This window comes from Neopsephotus bourkii, unplaced genomic scaffold, assembly GCF_033783945.1.
Source record: "Neopsephotus bourkii isolate Nb327-2 ecotype Australia unplaced genomic scaffold, CSIRO-AGI_Nbou_v1 NB_1417, whole genome shotgun sequence".
In the NCBI taxonomy this organism is placed as follows: domain Eukaryota; kingdom Metazoa; phylum Chordata; class Aves; order Psittaciformes; family Psittacidae; genus Neopsephotus; species Neopsephotus bourkii.
In genome coordinates, this window is record NW_026901894.1 from 492,357 (window position 1) to 511,213 (window position 18,857).

At 42.1% G+C, this 18,857-nt stretch overlaps 1 protein-coding gene across 7 annotated transcripts; it reads left to right on the forward strand.

Moving 5' to 3' along the window:
- The first annotated feature begins 364 nt into the window (after positions 1 to 364).
- On the forward strand, positions 365 to 17,701 carry STARD3NL (STARD3 N-terminal like). 7 transcript variants are annotated; one of them, XM_061367957.1, is made up of 9 exons: positions 404 to 454; positions 5,823 to 5,925; positions 7,533 to 7,829; positions 10,687 to 10,764; positions 12,534 to 12,611; positions 13,964 to 14,017; positions 14,117 to 14,234; positions 16,686 to 16,784; positions 17,632 to 17,701. In XM_061367957.1, exons 3-9 carry the CDS (start codon positions 7,605 to 7,607, stop codon positions 17,682 to 17,684), a joined length of 705 nt encoding a protein of 234 aa, XP_061223941.1. In that variant the 5' UTR covers positions 404 to 454; positions 5,823 to 5,925; positions 7,533 to 7,604; the 3' UTR covers positions 17,685 to 17,701. The 7 variants fall into 7 exon arrangements, with proteins under 7 accessions (XP_061223940.1, XP_061223944.1, XP_061223945.1 ...); XM_061367956.1 differs by lacking the exon at positions 5,823 to 5,925 and having other exon boundaries at positions 365 to 454; XM_061367958.1 differs by lacking the exons at positions 404 to 454; positions 5,823 to 5,925 and adding an exon at positions 1,580 to 1,628.
- The last annotated feature ends 1,156 nt before the right edge of the window (positions 17,702 to 18,857 follow it).

Sequence of the window (18,857 nt, forward strand, 5' to 3'; positions counted from 1 at the left end):
CACCATTAGCTCAGTGATTTTTTTCCAGGCCTGCAGTAAATGCCCTTGCTTTGAACAGCATCACAGTTACAAGATTGCTTGGTTAAATTTGTTCATAAGGACTTTCAAAGCCAACTCCTCTATCATTATATACAATATACTGTGTGCTACCTGAGTGGTTACTGACTGTAAACTCATTTCTCAGTGTCTTATCCAGCAGCAGAAGTTGAGGATCACTCCCCAAATCGGGGTGTCACTGAGATGATCTGCAACGAAGGCACCCATTGGTAACAGTGGGATACAGGAAGCGGGTGGGGGGGCACTGAGCTAAGCCCCGCCCCCTGGCCAGACCCCGCCCCTCCGATTCATAGCCCCGCCCCTCAGATCAGCCCCCGCCCCACCAGTCCCTGGGGTCTGCGGCGGTTCTGCACCGCGGTTGGGGCCTTCTCTCGCGGACCGGAGCGGTTCGCTTGGGGTAAGTGTCGCTGCTGCCCGTGGTCCGGCAGCGGGGAGCGAGGGCAGCGGGAGCGCCGGGAGAGATGCGGGGCGCGATGCGCCGAGGGGCGGCCTGGCCGTGCCTCCGGTGGGAGCCAGCGCGCCGGCGGGGAGGCCGCGGCTGAGGGGAGCGGCCCATGCCGCGGTGTGTGAGGGGCAGCGCGCGGCGCCGCCATTGCGGCCCTGCCTTCCCTTCCCTCCGCTGCCTTCCCTTCCTCCCCTGGCCTTCCCTCCCTTCCTTCCTCCGCCTTCTTCCCCTCCTGTTTGCTTCCCGCGCCGGTGCCGCCGCTCTCCCAGTGGAGTGGGGCCCACTCCGTCAGGGTGGCTTTGACCCCCCCGGTACGGCGGCCGCTGTTGTGCGGGGCGGGAGTTGGAGCGGGAGTGGGGTGACAGAAAGGGCTCTTGTCGGAGACGGGGAGAGAAGGAAGAATGAAGGAGAGCGAGGAGGAGGAGGTCAGGTGCTGGCCGGTCGGGGTGCGGGTCCACTCTCCGGGGACGGGGTGCCTGCTGCAGCTCGGGGGATGCTCAGCAGAAGGGCCGTGCATGGTCCCTCCTCGGCGCCCCGGCGCTTCAGGACCTGCGGGGCTTGAGGCTGGAGGAGGATGGCGGCTTTTCCCCTCTTGTTGAGATCTCGGTTCAGTAAATACCATCTTCGCGGAAGTGCAATGACCTGTTTGCCCTGCTGATAACGGTGTGAGCAAATCAGGGTGTGCGAACCCTACTATGGAGACAGTCTGAAGGAGCTTGGGCTGGGTCAGCCAGGAGAAGGCTCCAGGGAGATCTTAAGAGCAGGGGAATGGCTTGAACCTGCCCGAGGGGAGACTGAGCTGAGCTCTTAGGCAGAAGCTCTTCCCTGTGAGGGTGCTGAGGCGCTGGCACAGGGTGCCCAGAGAAGCTGTGGCTGCCCCATCCCTGGCAGTGCTCAAGGCCAGGTTGGACACAGGGGCTTGGAGCAAGCTGCTCCAGTGGAAGGGGTCCCTGCCTGTGGTAGGGGCTGGAGCTGGGGGAGCTTTAAGGTCCCTTCCAACCCAAACCACTCTGTGAGTCTGTGAAACCTCTGGTTTTCATTAAGGGAAAGGGTTGTGCTGAGGTTTGGTTTTAGTGTCAACTTTTGGAGAGGCATTGCCAGATTTCAGCATCTGAGTTAAAAGCAGGTCATTCATTCTTGAGTTATAATGTTTTGGGTGTATCTGAAGAGCTACACAGGTACGATTGCAGAGCAAGCTGGTTGAGCTTACAGCACTTTTATCTGCAGTAGCAGTTCAAGTTACTCATTGATGAAGGGCTAACAATGAGTCAGCCCCCAATTTTGTGGTAGTCAGGTGTAAGTAGATACAGTGTTTTGTCTTCAACATGGAAAATACTTTGCCACAAATGCAATGTGTGTGTATTTGTTTTAAGCATGTTAGTGAGCTCAGAGGTATAAGGCCAACACAGTATTGCTGTACCATGTTGCCAGTACGTTTTATTATGTCTGTTTGTCATCTTGGCATTTATAATGGGATGTAGGATTGTGCTGAGCATTAATTGTTATGAGAGCTGTCATTTTGTTCTGGGAATCTGAGGGTTTTGGGAGATTGTTAGTCAGTGCAGCATTGTGAGAGGGCTCATTTCTGTTCAGAAGCCAAAAGGGTTGTTATTATTTTTGGTAGATGTTTTTCAACAGCTTTGCAGTTTCAAGTAGGCCAGATGCAGAGTAACTGGGGTTTTGTTTGTTTGTTGATAGCATTCAGGGCCAGATACTTTGCATAAGACAACCAGTGGTCTTCTTGTCATGACACAGATCCATAACATGAAGTGTTTTTCTGTTATTTGTGTGTTAGAGTTTCTCAGGATGAAGGTTGTTCTTTATAGGCTTCATATGTGGAGAACAAAATAACTGACCTTTCTAACAGTGCTGAAATTTGTGAAATGCCAACTGTAGTTCAGATGGATTAGGTGCTCATTTTTGTGCATTTGGGCTGGAACGTGGTTTTCTGGAGGTGATACATTCTAATTTTCAAGCATTCTCAAGTTCTTTGCTGTGAACTGTTTAGCACAGTTGTTGTGGGCCTTCATTCGTACAAGGTAATATAGTTGGACTTTACAAGTTTAAACTTGTGTCAGACCATCCTATTAAAACATAGGTTTGAATAACTTGTATTTTAAAACATGTTTTACAGCACCAAACCATTCTGCTAAGCGGGATGAATGGATTTTATTCTGTGAATTAAGTCAGCACTCGCAACATTAGCAGTGGCTTTTGCAGAAGGGATTGGTGATGTGGTAATGGTAACTCACACTTGTGACAGCAGAAACTGGGAGTTGGTGTGGTTAGCCAGCAGCAGCCAGCACCTCAGCTGAGTCCCTTTAAAGGATCACACAGGTGTGGCTTGTTAAATGTTCTCCAATGTAACTGTTATCTTCTAAAAATCTGTTCTGAATTTGAAACACTTGGGGTTTGTGTTAAAAGACAACTTGTATATTACCTCTCTGCCTCGCTGTGTTAAACCCAGCTAGAAGTAAGATTCAGCAGGAAAGTTTGAGCAAAAAGGATGGTCTTGGTAAAGAATCAGATGAGTATCTTGTAGTGCCATCACACTTTCATGTTAAGATCAGCTACTCAGTCATCAGCTGGAAGGCCTGAAACAGCATCCCTTCAGACATCAGGAGTTAATTTCTATCTAGCGCTTACAGAAAATCAGGATGAGTTACGTGCAGGGGTGTTAGAATAAATATTTTATGCTGAAGGTTCAGATGTTCTTTGCTGCTGCTTGGGCTGGGTAATTATTTCATTACAATGTTTTTTAAACCTTGTAATAAAGAGAAAAAATTGAGTAAACACCTGATATTTCCTGAAGCATCTTCAAAAGCATTAAAATAAGAGTTAAAAGTGAAAAATCTAACAAAAGTTTACCCTGCATTCTAAAATGGATGTCAGCTTCTTTAAAATACTGTATTTCTTAAGATCTCTGCAGAATTTCCAGGGCTTGAGTTTGCCTGGAGAAATCTTTGGCATCATTTTGCTGAATGGTTTTTGAGGGAGTGCTGGAATCCTGATTGTTTCCCACTGAGGGAATAAATACATATTATACATATACATAAGATACATAAAATGACAAAAATGACGTATTTCAGGAAGGAGTCCCACAGTTCTGTGCTAGCTAAAGAAGAAGTTTGCTTGTTCCAGTAGTACCTGGCTAGCAGCTCTGGGGCATGTTGTTGAATTGAAGAAAACGAGCAAGCATGTACGAGTATCCTATGTAACAAACTGTTGTCATGCTTGATGTGCAAGGCTATCTATCACTGAGATGTTTGGGCTCTTTAAGTAATTGTATTCTGTATTTAGAGAAATGCTAACCTGATACCTGAAAGGTTTATTTGGCCTGCAGTTGTTTAAACTGAGAAACTGAATGGGTTATAAGCCCTTGTTGCTTATTCAGTTCTTAGTGGAGTCAGATTTGCAGTGAAATCTTTATTTCTGTGAACTGCTGTTGGCTGGGCTACAAAGCTGGCTTCAGGGACAAGGGAATAGATGTGAAAAAGAGCTAGGACCAGATTTGGCAAAATTTTTTAAATTATCTCTATCTTTGTACCACTTCCCTTTTATGCCCACTTCTCCCTCACTCTTTTGCAAGAAATCAGTGGTTTCTTAGCTTTTCTTCTATTTTTTTGCTGCATGCAGCTGTTGCATATTACTGGCACACATACATGAACATGAAGCATATAAAAATACAGTATGCATACATTGTTAATTGAACTGTAGAGAGCTGATTGCATTTAGTTTCAGGTTTTTGGCATGACTACTCTAGAACTAGTCTAAACCAAGAGAGAGATGTTTCCTTAGAAAATAGCTTAATTTTGGTAGTTGATTACAGAAGTGAATACCGTGAGATAACTGAGATACTTGTGTGTTCTGAGGATTTAACAGTGATAAAACCCACGCATTTCAGTTTTGTTGCTTGCAATAGTTAAATGTCTTAAGTGCTGCAGCTGAGATCTGAGGCACACCTTTGGCATGTGTTATGGTGCATCTGTTTTGTGGGTTAGTTCTTTGTATTTTTCTTAGAATACAGTTATGTATTTAAAATCACACACTCCTGGTTAAATAAAATCTCAGTTCCACATATTTGAAGTTCTGGCAAGTGTGTTTTCACATGTCACAAATTCAGCATGGAGTATATTTTCAAACTCACTTTGGTTTAGCTGAAGAACTGTTCTTTGGTATGTACTTTCCCTGCTGTTAAGAAGTAACTCGGAGGGGAAGGTGACTATCGAGGTAAAATCAATGAAATGCAGACACCGAATGTAGAAGCTGTTTGCTCTGTAGAACAAGAAGTGAAGTGATTGTGAAAGGAAAGCAGCATTCTGCAGGACACTGCTCAGCAGCAGGGCTTCTTCAGTGCAGGGAAAAATGAGTCCAAGGTCAGAGCAGTTTGTTGTGAGCGTTTGGATCTGTGATTCTCGCTCTTGGGATAGGGGAAGATGTTCTCTCAGATGTCCTACTGACCCTAAATATTGACTTTTTTACTTTCTCCTTTTACCCTGCATACTGTGTGTAGCACTTTTCAGCACCTTCTTCTAAGGTTCTGAGCACAGTATTGTGCAGCATGAATGTTGGGATGTGGGCGTCTGCACTATTACTTTTGTTAGATCACCATTAAAGCACAGGAAATTGGAGAAGCAAATTTTCCCAAGGAAACTTAACCCCCAAACTAGTGATTGTTTTTTTTAGGGGGTGGTTGTTTATTTGCTTTTGTTGTTGCTGCTGTTGGTTTTGTTTTTTCTTCTCCAGGAATAAGTTACCTAAATATTTTTCAAGTACAGTGCTTACTCAAGGGATAAATAGCCTGACTTCAGAAATCAGTTGTGTAATCATTTTGTAAAAATTAACTTTAAACACCATGTGAAAGAAATTACAGGAAGTAGGCAAAACAGCATAACTTTAATTTGCTAGCAAAAGTGTGTTACCACTCACTTTCTAATCATGGCAAGTTCATTGCTCTTCTTGCATTGTTTTCATCTGACATTGGCCATCTGCTTGGTGGTTTATCTTTCAAAACCTTGGTGATAAGGTATTTCAGGGTTCGTTTATACTCGTTAGTATAGAATCACTTGTGCATTATAAGAGTAATCTGTATGCTGTACAAGATGTACTTAAGTCTACCCTGTGTATTCATCATTTGTGTTGGATGAGAGATGTTCTTTTGGCCTGAGGGATAGAGAAGAGCTGCTATTTCAGGGACAAGCCGAAGCTACTCTAGTTCTGAGTACTCGGGATAAAGCCACTGTGTTGGCATACTTTAATTTTGTTTTGTCTCACTTCTTTGCTCTTTACTGCTGTTTTTCTCCCACTCTCACCTGCGCAGATCCTGAGACCTCTCATCCCAAGTAGGGTAAATAGGAGGGTGAAAATAAGAAGTAATGAAGATGCTCAATTGTAAATCTGCTTGAAAAGATCTTGAAACAGGAGTGAGTGCAGTACAAAAATTTGTCTATATTTTTATTCTGGTTAATGATGAAACTGGCTATCTCAGTCTCATATTCCCACTTCTTAATTTCCCTGCTCATGTGTGCTCTGCCACATCTCTTCAAAAGAGATTAGGCCCAGCAAAAGGTCTGTCATGTCTGTCATGTTTCTTGGTCTTGTGGCTTACAACTGAGAACCAGAAGACATATGCCTTGTGTTGTCTTTGGAAAGCCATGGGCAGGAGCATCCTGGGGTGATTGCCAGGCAGGAGCAGGATGGCAGTAGCCTGCCTGTGCTTGTGTTTAGTTTGGCCCATAGCCATGTCCCAGAATGAGATGGTGATTGACAGTGGCTCTGATTGGTTGTTCCCTGCAGGCAGAGACCCATCTGTGTGGTTTCTCTTTGTGTGGGTCTGTTACCATTCTCATCACCTAGCCCAAGAAAAGCAGGCTTTGAGCTACTTGAAGGCTGTTAATGTATTACTTGATATAGAAATCGGCCACGCCTGGCTGGCCTGCCTCTTCCTCAGCTGCAGTGTGGGTGCACTGGCAACTCCTTGCCTACCCTTTTGTTTTCCTTTGTCCTTGTATCCTCATGTTTGTTTAGTGGTGCGTTACGCATCCCCTGTCTGCTTTTCTTGTTGTGCTTTGATTGTGTTCTTGCAGGCTTTTAATTGGAACATTGTTGGAGTAGAAGAGTGGGCAAGGTTTCTGCTTCTGACAGCCCACACAGGAAGAGACAAAGAGTTTTGTTCTTGAATTTCAGAAAGTATTCCCCCAGTGTTACAGAAGCTTGTCTGATGGGGTTGGTATTGTAGGAGGCATAGATTAATCTTCCGAGTATTTTGCAGAAAATGAAGTTTTCTGTGACCTCCTTAGTTGACACTTTCTAGAAGCTTTAATTGCAAAATTTTCTCATGGAGCAGTGGAGTGAACTGTACATCAGACTGCTCCACTTTTATAAGAAATTTAACCTGATTTTTATTAAAGTCTTCCAGTCAGAAGAGATTTATGGTGGCTGCATTACCTTAGCCACTGAGTTGCATACAGGTTTTTTTCAGAGACCCCTTGGCTGCCAGTGCCATTTGTCACAGCAGAACAAATAGCAATGTATTTGCTTTATAGAATGATTACTACAGTATACAGGGGGTTTAAAGGACTTCAATCTTGTGGCTGTGTCAGCTCTGCATGTGCTGGTAGTCAATGGTGCCATTTTTCAGGTAGTATGTGGAAATTTCTTTAAGTTGGCCTCTGTTGAGAGTGTTTAAATGGGAATTGGAAACCTCAAAGATGGACAGCACTGTGCTTGTCTTTCATTCCCGTTTAATGGTTTCACTCTAACAACACGGAGGACAGAGCCTTCTAAATCTAGACAGTGCTCCCTTATTCCCACCAGTCTAATTGAACATTAATTTTCTTGTTTCACAAACCCCCCAAGAGATGAAGAGAGCCTGGCTAGATCTCATTTCAGAAACAAGTTTTTGAGCCTACTTGTCAAATTCTGTTAGTTGTCAGCTGAGCAAGAAGAGAACTGACATGTGTAGGTGAAAATACCTATGGGAATTCTGGGGCTTTGGTGACTAATGTTATGGTTTTGTTTGTTTGTTTAGAGGTTCTTCCTGTATGGATCAGCCTTCTAGTGATGGTGAAACTGGAAGAAGACCACTGTAAGCAAACCCAGGATGAATCGAGTGCCAGGTGATACAGACAATGCTCACAGTAGCAGCGTGGAATCCTGTCCTTCTTTGCGGGATGTCCACTCCATCAACCCAGCGCAGCTGATGGCAAGGATTGAGTCATATGAAAGCAGAGAGAAGAAGGGCATATCAGATGTCAGAAGGACTTTCTGTTTGTTTGTTACATTTGATCTCTTATTCATAACCTTGCTGTGGATAATAGAATTAAATGTGAGTTGTTTTTTCAGTACCCTTAGACTGAATTAATTTATTTGTTCACTTCATGAGTGGTTAATAAGTTGCTCTTTTCTATCCCAAATCATATGCTATTTTTACCTATTTAAATTAAAGCAGCTTTCATGAACATAGTATCTACTCAGCTGCATCTACTTTATTCATTAGGGTACCTGGCTTATTATCATCTTATCATTAAACCTTTTGATGTTCTGTGGTCTGTGAATCAGAAACCACTGGAAATCCAGTGAACTTTTCAGGCAGCAAATAACCAAAAATGTTACTGTATGTCTTTGAATTTGGCAAGTGTGACTTATAACAGGATTTGAGAGTTCGCCTTCTGAGAAACTTCAAGTCAGTTGCATTTCACCGAGGTGTCAGTCCCTGGAAAGACTTCCAATGACCAAACCCTTGTTGTTTGCTGTGGTGTATTTTCTTTGACACAGACTTAGTGTACTGTACATTGTGTATGGCAGGGTGCATTTAAACAACACAGAGTCCTATAGTTGCCATATTTTAACTCCAGCATTTGTAATTTGGAAAATGAGACAGGTCTCCTGAAATTGCCAGAAAGCAATAGGACAGCTGAGTTATTATTTCAAAAGTAGCATCCCGGTTCTTGAGCTGGGTTTTAAGCTATGATCCTAAGTATGTATTAAATAAAGGACACAGGGAAAATGGGAGGAATCCCTTTTCTAGGCAAGAAGGATCTTATGTAAACCTTTTTTGTCAGGATTCCTTTACGGGATAAATGACCTTGGTTATTGAGCTGGCTTTCTGAAGTTTCATTGTTACTGTGAAAAATAACACTTTAATTTGAGAAAGCAGACTGCTCAGCTGAATGCTGCAATCCTGGGACTAGATTTCTGTTGTCTCTCTAGGTGGCAAGACTGTTGTATCCAGTGGGTAAAGGTAGCTTCTTTCAGAAAAACAGCATAGGGTTCCAATGCATGTCTTCTTTTAGGCCAGTTTCTCAGCAGCTTGTTCCAACTAAGAGGAGCAGAGTCTGGGGTTGTGTCGCTTGTTGAGGACTCACAGTCCAGATTTTCATATTGGGGACCACAGAATATTTAATATTCTGTATAGAAAATGCTACGAACTCATAATGTTTGTTTGAATGCTGCAGCATTAAGGGACCTCAAGATCCCAGCAGTTTCCTTTGTGAAAAAGCTTTGTTTTAAGGAGAACATATTATGAACCAGAGTCCTGTACAGCCCAGAGTGAACAAAACTGAAAACCAGTTTTTTGTCTTTGGAAGTTATAATATTAGAAGCCATCATTTGATATCTGGGATCTCACACATGATTAGCTTCTTTTGTTCTGTTGTTTTGAATTGTGTTCTTCCGGTAGTCAGATAGCCCTGTCTGCCACTGATGTGGGACTTCAGAATTGCTGCCAGAGGTGCTGCATTGTTTTCCCTTTGTCACCATTATCCAGTGTGCTTAGATGTAATTTCTGTTTAAACACTTCAGGGAGTAGCTCCATGGCAGGTTGAGCAAACCTCCACTGTTCATCCTTACATTAACATGGTGCTCATGCAGCCATGTGTTAAACAGCTTGAAGGGGGGGAAGCTGAGCTTCCTTATTTGTGCTGAAGAGAGATGATCACACCTGATGCAGTAGAGAAACCAAGGGGAAGCTCTATTTAGAAAGTTGCCAGGTAGCCGTCGAGGGAAGGGAGAGGAGAAATTTGGAGTTGGAATGAATAGTCTCAGGAAAACTGTGAGGGTGCTGAGGCGCTGGCACAGGGTGCCCAGAGAAGCTGTGACTGCTCCATCCCTGGCAATGTTCTAGGCCAAGTTGAACAGGGCTTGGAGCAAGCTGCTCTAGTGGAAGGCGTCCCTGCCCATGGCAGGGGGTTGGAATTGGATGAGCTTTAAGGTCCCTTCCAGCCCACACCATTCTATGGTTCTATGAAAACTGCCCAGCAGTATAGTTGAGCTGAGTGTGAAAGTGTATTATGAGATGGTGAGCATATGCTGTTGGTGTTCCTTGGCATCCTTTCTTTAAAAGGATGACAAAGTAGTCAAACTCAGTATTAAAGTCTGATGTTGGCTGTATTTTCCAGTGCTTTACGTTTTTCCTGAAGTGCCTGATTGTTGAACTTAACAACAGTAGGGTACGGACACTAGGGGGTTTTGTTTCCAGCTGAGATACATACTCCTCTCACTCTGACGCAATACATTGTGAATGACTTTCTCACTAACCCAGTCTGAACAGGAAAGTGCCGAATCCTCCCACTGGAAGGAAACACTGGCTAAGGAAGATGTTATTTTGAATCCCCTCAAGCGAATGAAAGATTTAACTTGGGTGTTAGTTGTGGGGAAACGGTCTAGTTGCAGCTTCTGTGTGTTTTACAGGTTTGGGGTGTTTTTCTCAGCTCTCTCAAATAGTGTGTGTGCTGCTAAAGACAAGATCTGGAGTGTGAATTCTGTAACTGTTTTGTTTCCTGTTTGCTAACATGTGACTAAGACCAGCTAATTTCTGAGAGCTTTTTGATCAGCTATTTTGGTTCTCCTTAAGAGACATAAAATGCTTTATGGATGTGTGTAACAGACCTTACCTTTAATCATATCTTCTTCCATCAACAACTGGTTTGCTTTTATTTTGGGACAGCTTGCATAGGCCAGGTGATAATCCTAAATGTTTTCATTTTGAAAGTTGTGTATCATCATGAAAAACAAATAAGGACACTAATCTTGAAATTGATATTCGTAGGCTATATGTCATTTGTACTTAGTTTAGTGATCTTTTTGTACATCAGTGGGGAGCTGTTAATTTTGCCCTTCACGGTGGTATGTATTTTGGGTTCAGTAACTTCTGTTCTAAAGTAGCGTGTGTTGTTTCTTTGTAGGTAAAAGGAGGCATTGAGACCACCTTAGAGAAAGAAGTCCTACAATATGACTACTCTTCTTCATATTTTGATATATTTGTAAGTGTTCTTAAAACAAAGGAGAAAAAGCAGCAGAAGTGTAGTTTTCCCATGTTCCTCCTTCCACACGTTCCTTAGTTTGAGTCCTGTGAAAGGGATGATCTTTTCTTGATGCTTTAAACTGAAAGGGCTTGTGCCAAATTTCACCTGGCTAGAACTAACTTATTCAGAAGACCAATAGCCCTCCAGCTGTAAAATCAGGTTGTTTAAACCAACGTTTTTGTCCTTCCACAGAAATCAGTGGGTTGCAGTGAGGAGACGCTTGTTCCCAGGTTGGCCCGGTCAGATGGTTTTTCAGATTTCTGTGTTTTAACTCCAGCAGGGTTTTTTAACATTGAACTAAAAAGAAATGACACCGAGTTTGATTCTCCTTGTAAGCACCTAAGGCACATGAGAGGAATACTGCTGCATCAGGAAATTCCTCTTTAAGCCATGCTGTAGCTCTGTAGTTGTGATACATTTTGCACTGCATGGACCAAGTTACTGATCTCCAAGTAAAAGCTGTTTCTTCATGGTTCTTTCAATGTTCCCATTCCCAAAGGCCCCATGTTCCTCCAAGATCATTAATACTACCAGATCTTGTTTGCCTGGAAGCGATGAGTTGGTTTGGTATGTACTATACTATATCCAGAATCTCTCTTTGAAATGGAGGTACTGTGGAATGGTATGGAATGAGGTACCAGATACAAAAATGTCATAAGCGAGCAAACTATGCTACTTCCCCCTTTCTTGTTACTTTGCTGGCAGGCTGTTTATGATACAGTTTACTGCAGAAAGCAAAATGTTGATGCTCTGGAAATGATTTTGCCCTCCAGTTTAACCAAGGGTTAAAAACATGTAATGCAAGATAATAGACTTTTATTCCCTGGGAAAGGATGAGGTCATTGAATTCTGCAAAATGGTTTATGAGCTTATACAGGATTTCTTCTGTTTCTGCCGCATAACACTGAAACATATATATTTACATGAGATTAAATGGGTTCATCACACCTGGCCATGCCTATCCTTGATGTCCCTTAATTTTTAAGCATTAGTTTCACGTTTTTCTAGATTCTGAATGCATCTTTTAAAACAAGTTGGAAGAAATCCAATAGTGAAGAATAAATGGGGAAATAGAGGGTTAGCACCCCTGATTCAGAAATATTGTCTGCTATCGATTGAATTTTCTGGCCCAGAAATACCATACCTTCCCTTTATTTACTGCAGAGTATTTGGAACAGCTTGCTGTTGCAGGCTCCTCCATAAAGAAGAATTGATTGTTGCAAACCTAATATTGCAATAAATACTTAAACTTTAGTAAGTAGAAAATGGTTTAAAACAATTCTTCCCCTTTTCTGATTGCATTTGTGAAGTACTTACAGTTTTTAATGCTACTCTTGACCGGTACCACACCAGTAAGATCAGTGAGATGTACAATGATGCTCGAGCTATTTGCTGGATTAACTGCATCTAGATTTAACTGCTTATGTTCCAGCCAGGTAAAATGATTATGAACATACTTTGTGTAGCTCTCTTGTGTTTCTTACTTACTTGTATAATTGCAGATGCTTGCATGTTAGAGCCTAAGTAGGCATATGAGTGGTGCCATTTGCTTTACAAATGGGAAATAATGTTCTGTTTTATAAGCACATGTTCAAATTTGTTTCTCAGTAACAGAGCTTGGATTGTCCTAAGTTTTGTAAAAAATTAGTATTTTCAGTGAGCTGAGAATCTTGTGGTTCTGCTGTGTTCTGCATTAACCAACAACTATTTTTTTCCTTTCTCTATAGCTACTGGCAGTCTTTCGATTTAAGGTGTTAATACTTGCATATGCAATGTGCAGACTGCGCCATTGGTGGGCAATAGCTGTGAGTAGTAGCCAAGCATAACGGAGTTTTAACTAGAATGGATCAAACAGACAGAATTTTAGATGCCTCTTAACACATGTATGTTAAGAATCATCTTGATTCATCTTGATATATGAAATCATCTTGATACAATTAATCTCCTTAAAGTTTGCTGTACAGTAACAGATTCAAAGCTTCTGGAAGATTTCCAGCCTAAAGACAAGAATTTAGTAGTACAATGAGTGTGCAGCTCCACTGTGTAGATGAGAGAGAATGCAAAACTTGATGATAATCCATACCAGTCAGTATGATAGTCCATACACAAGTCAGTGCTATAGATTATAAAAAGTGGGCAGGTTGGTGGCTTGGTGCACTGTACATATTTTCCCTTACACTGTGGTAAGTGCCTGTAGAACGTGCATGTATAACTTTCTTCAAGTGTTTAACATGCAGCTTGTTCAGTAGTCTGAGATTACATGCCATGATCTCTTAAGATTATTAGCATGGCAAAAGCACACACGATAGCAACTGCTACTCTGTGTTTATTTTTAAGTGCATGCCTCTCAAAATCTGTTACTGTTGGTCATGTAGCTGAAGAGTACTTCCAGTGACATCCTTCAACTTGAAGCAGTTGTTAGTGAGATGGTGGGAGTGAAACCATCATGGTAATAAGCAGTCAGATATATAAAGCTCCACTGAAGGTGTTGCAGAAGCTGTTAATCTTAAATTCCTACCTGTGCTTTACCAGAAGGTTCTGCTGTTACTTAAAGAATTGCTGGACCCAAATGCACTAGTAGAGTTATAAGCCTTGCCTGAGTGAGTAGTACTTGTTCACTACTGCTTTGTTTTATGCAGACTGCCGTTTTTTATGGCAAGGACTATCAAGTCTTCAAGGGAATTAATTTTTCACAATATCAGTACATGAATTAAAATATGAATTCAGATTTACTCCTGTAAAGATCTTTTACCTGAAATAGATACTTTGATTTACATGGTAGCTTAAGAAGCATTAGGAGCAATTGCTGTTTTCTTTTTCCCAAATACAGATAGTTTCTACAGGGACTTTGTGGGAAAAATCCTGGATCTTCATTATATGGGAAGATCACAATTTATATAGCTCAGCATCTGTGTAGCATCTAAACTGCTTAATTGCTGTGTGGCAATTAACGTTTGGAGATGCCAGTATTAAAAGTTACCTTTAGGAAGGAGGTTATTTTAATAGCACTTTATTTGTATCGCGCATGTTATGTTTTATTAGCCTATGATCTTGCTGTTGTTGGTAAATATTTAAAGTTGCAACTGATAGGTAATGGCAGAAATGAGAAAGTAAATCCATTTATTAGCCTTAACTGTTCTTACCCTGTCTCTTTCAGTTTACAACAGCAGTGACCAGTGCCTTTTTATTAGCAAAAGTAATTATTTCACAGGTATATATTCTACTCAACTGTTTGGTTTACTTTGTTTTCTTGACAGTAAAATTCTTCACGGTAACTCCTGTAATGTTGTGTGGTTTTCTTCCCTTCAAGCTGTTCTCACAGGGTGCTTTTGGCTACGTGCTGCCCATCATATCCTTCATACTTGCCTGGATTGAAACTTGGTTCTTGGACTTCAAAGTGTTACCGCAGGAAGCTGAAGAAGAAAACAGTAAGCTTTTGCTATTTCCCCTCATTTTGGCAACGTTTGATCCCATGTTATCTGGCAGAAGAATGATTCTTTCAGGTTCTCATAGGAAGACAGGCTGAGAGAGCTGGGCTGGTTCAGCCTGGAGAAGAGAAGACTCCTTAAGGGAAGACCTTAGAGCAGCTCCAGTGCCTAAAGGGGCTGCAGAAAACCTGGAGAGGGGCTTTGGATAAGGGCCTGTAGGAACAGGCCAAGGGGAAGGGCTTGAACCTGCCAGAGGGGAGACTGAGATGAGCTCTTAGGCAGAAGCTCTTCCCTGTCAGGGGATTGGAACTGGATGAGCTTAAACGTCCCTTCCAACACAAACCAGTCTGGGATTCTCAAAGCTTAAAGAGCTGTGGGAAGAATTGAATCACATGGCACAATTTTTCTGTGAAGGAGCACATGCGCTCAGAGAAGTGGGGGTTTCATTAGTTTAAGGAGGCAAAGTTAGAAGTTGCAAGGATTAGATCAGCAGTTTGTCAGGCACTTAGGAGCATACATCATTTTTATTCTGAGCACCTGAAAATTCAACGGACTTGGGCTTGTACAATTTTATTTTCTGAGCAATGCATAGAATAATCTCTGGTTCCTGTTTCAGGAAGAGCAGACAGAATCTAATTCAGTGTCACTGAGGTGGAAAAGGGCAAGCAAAGAAGTACTGTGGAAGGACTGCTTCATGCGCAGGCAGAGTGAGACCAGAGCAATGGTGAATTGTAGTCTTGTGAACGTGAGGCAGCAGGGCACCTGACACTCAGTGTATTCAGCTGAATGGAGGAAACCCATTGGTGTAGCTGAAAGAGAGTATTGCTTGGGTGGTGAAGAAAAGAAAGCCTAGATTTCTGCTACAAGTGTTTTGTTAATTTCAGCAGCAGGAGAGTGATTATACAGTGAGCTGCAATGAACTGTTTCATTACCTGCAACTGTCTAAAACTCTGCTGCAAGGGTATGTTGGCCTGTTAGGTAAAACCGAAAACTTGGGGTTTTTAGTGCTCTAAAATGCAATCTTTCTACTTAGATCCTTACCCTCTTCTTTTTTACCACTCCAAGAAAGAAGTTGGTTAATAGCATGCACTGGGTTCTGCCTAGAGAAAGGGAAACTGAGGGTAATTATATTCCTCTTTTGAGGGGATGAGGAAATGCAGCTGCACTACACTTTGATGTCAACAAGTAAGAAATGTAACTAGTTCAGAGACTTTTGTATTTTTATTATCCTGAATATTCATAGACAAGGTATTGGATACATGCACATGTAAGTACTTGATCCTGTTGATAAAATTGAGGTTGTATTTCTAAATCCCTGTGGAATTCAAAGATACTTTGTTTTCCTTCATTCCTACTGTGCTTGAAATAGATAGCATTTGTGTAGAAATAGGTGCTGCTATTTTGAAAAAGATGGGGTTTCACTGGAAAACGCTGATTTGAAGCAATTAAGTCAGGCAAATGATGGGCACATTGTGTTGGGTGGTGGTATATACAAAGTGCCTCATTTGCTTGTAAATCTGAGGCAGATAATGAAAACTGATTTTAGTAGTTACTGCTTTTTGACCAGGTGTTCTTCTCTCTTGTCTCTAGTGAGGGTAGAAGCTGACTTTCTCCATCCCAACCAACCAAAACCTTCGACCACAGCAGTTTTCTGCCTACTGCAGCAGTGCTCATAAATTGGAGATATTTTTTCTGTTACTTAACAAATAAAGAAGAAAAAAAGGGGCAAACCCGACTGCTTCCACTGAAGCTAATTTCCAGCTCTGAAAGTTTCCTTCTGTGAGAAGGATTTAAAGCTGAAGTCCAACCCCTGTGTGTCTTCTGGTATCTTGTGACTCATTGTTAAGTGTAGAGATTGATCTTCCTCTTTTGGACAAGTCAAACAGAGAGTTTAACTTTTTCATAGGATAAATTGGGATGTAGGAATAAAGTCTGAGTTGGAAAGGGATTTATTTATTGTTAATAAGTGGCCACCTCAGGTAGCTCTCCTGATTCAGGAAAACATCAGGGGTTTCTTTTTTATCCCACATCAGTCTTCATGTGGCAGAGAGTAAGGGATGGAAGCTAAATCCCCTTATATTGACCTAAAATGCCATCTTTGCCCAGTTATAACCAGACCTGTTGATGGCAGTGAGGATGAATTAGCTTCTCTCCCAACCTTATTTGGGTTTATTCTGTATTAAACACACCAGAATAGCCCCATGTCATTTCCAGATCATTTTCCTGATTTCAGAGGAAACTGAGCCAAAAGGAGTGGAAGGTTGGAATAACTCAGTATGTTGACACAGACAGGTGGAAGCAAGCCATTGATGAGGAGTCTTTGCGTGGCAAAGGGAGACAATGACTTGGTGATGTGTAGCAGCTCCCTGATCATTAAAAATAGACCTGACCTTTAAGGTGCTCTGTGGTAGCACTGAGGATTGATTTGTTTGGGTCTTTTTGTCCTTTTAGGGTTTTTGATAGCACAAGATGCTTCTGAACGAGCAGCTCTTCTTCACCCCGGAGTCCTCTCTGATGGGCAGTTCTATTCTCCTCCTGAATCTGTAGCAGGTATGTTCATGAGTTTTCATATTGATGTTGAAGTGCTACAACTCTGACCCCTTCAGAGGGTAAGGCAGGCGAAGCGGCCCTTCTAGCTCGAGATACTCTGCGATCTCTTCTTACCTTTTGGCAGTAGTGTTTCTGCAGTAGTGCACTATTTAATCTAGCCTAAACTTGGAGCTTTACAGTAGCTTAAGATAGACAGTGAACCTGAACCTGCTTTAAAGCAAATGTTTTCCTCTCATAACAAAAAGAAAAAGCCCTCTCTGTTACACAAAGGCTGGTTCTGTGGGTGTATTAAACCGGTCAAGCGCTAATTGCACCTCAACTCTGCATATCGCGTGCTTTGCTGTAGTTGAGGTATAAGCCAAATAAGCCCAAAAATACATGTAAATACAGCGAGATTTAAGACTGTGTTTGCACAAGGAAACTAGTGATTTATTTCTAGGTTGAGTGGTTTTGAGTTACTTGAGGACGTAGCATGACCCCCCAAATACTGTGCAGTCTTTTTGTACCCTAAACTGCAAATTTCTTCTGTAAAGCTGTGCTGTATTATGCAATACATTGAAAATATGAATACCTGCTAATGGCCAGAGATACCTTTGCGTATCTTGCATTATGGAGTTCTGTATATTGATGATACTTTGTCTCTGGTTGTTGAGCATCTTGGCATTAATGCATAGCTTAGAGCTCCATCTAGGGTTGACAAAGCATTAGGACATGGGAAATCCTTGCTTTGACTTGCCTTTTAATAAGCATTAGCAGTGGGAGTCTGCTTTTTATTCCCCCCTTCCTTCCCCCCTCTTTTTTTTTTTTCTTTCCAGTGCTCTAATAGCATTTTTATCTTCCTTTTCAGGATCTGATGAAGATTCTGAAGAAAAACAAGACAGTGAAAAACCAGTTGTATAGCAGACAGGAAAAAGCAGGTCAGTTCCTGTGCATACAGCCTGGATATTCCTAAAAACACCTTTCTTCTTAGCTCCTTCCCAAATCATTTCAACAGTGGGTACCTCTTAGCAGTTCATCACCTTGAAGCCAGACTGTCCCCTAATGGCTGCCAGACCCTTGAGAGCCTGGCCTTGAGTTCTCATTAACCCAGGCCTACAGGGGCTGAGTGCTGTAGGGAGCGGGGTGTAAAAGGCTGCAGGGTAGGGAAAGAACCCCTCCAGCATTTCTCTGTTGGCTGTGCTGAGAAGAGCAGTGGTGGACTGCATGTGTAAAAGCTCCTTTTTGTGGGTGTGGGGAGAGATGCTCCTCTAGAGATGGCAATGCAAGAGTGCAAGGAAGAGATTTAGTTTAGGTCTAGGACAGATGTTCTCACTTTGAAGACTGAGTGGACAAACCACCTTGGTCTTTCCCCTCTTCAGTCCGTTTAATACTATGAACTAGTTACACTGGAGCACCTGCACCTGAAGGCTGTTGTTAGTGCAGTTTGGTTAAATATGAATGGTGATTTCCTAATTTTGGAAATGACTTAATTTACTTTTGGAATTCTCTTGCCCCATGCTTTTACTTCACCACGTGTTTTAAAGCTCAAGCTAGGGGAGATATTACATGTTCTTGAGAAGCTGAAGCTTCCAATCTGAAACCTTCTAATAGTCCTCTGGAAGAGTAGAAAACCTTTTCCTTGTCAGTATCTGTTTCTTTGACTTGCGTCTTCCTTTACCCGGACTTCTGTCATCTGTTACAGAAAGAAAACCTCTGAGGGAAGTTGTTGGGGTTTGGAAACGGGCAACAACGTCCGTGACTGACTTGCTGATGGAGCTGCTGCAGGATTTACTCCTTAGAAAGCAAAGGGAACGGTTTCCATGTACTGTAATACCTCACAAAGGTGTACCTTGGTGACATATGTATATTAGGTTGCCTCCCAGGTGATATGAAAATATTTGTCCATGATGTATTTTATTATTCAGTGATTCCTGAAGTTGATCTTCTACTGACTAGGTAATTACTGGAGCGTGTTGTTTTGTGTACCTAATCAAGAGACTGGTAATATAATGAAGTAAAACTTCTCTATGGTCGAAGTCTATTTAATGATTGTTGGGACTCATGAGTAACATTATTTTATGTTGTTGCTAATTT

Excerpts from the sequence above, each read along its gene's own strand:
- STARD3NL (XM_061367956.1), top strand. The coding sequence starts at position 7,605 with ATGAATCGAGTGCCAGGTGATACAGACAATGCTCACAGTAGCAGCGTG. Across the intron at positions 12,612-13,963 it reads GCCATTGGTGGGCAATAGCT|TTTACAACAGCAGTGACCAG; the intron begins GTGAGTAGTAGC and ends TGTCTCTTTCAG. Across the intron at positions 14,018-14,116 it reads CAAAAGTAATTATTTCACAG|CTGTTCTCACAGGGTGCTTT; the intron begins GTATATATTCTA and ends CTTCCCTTCAAG.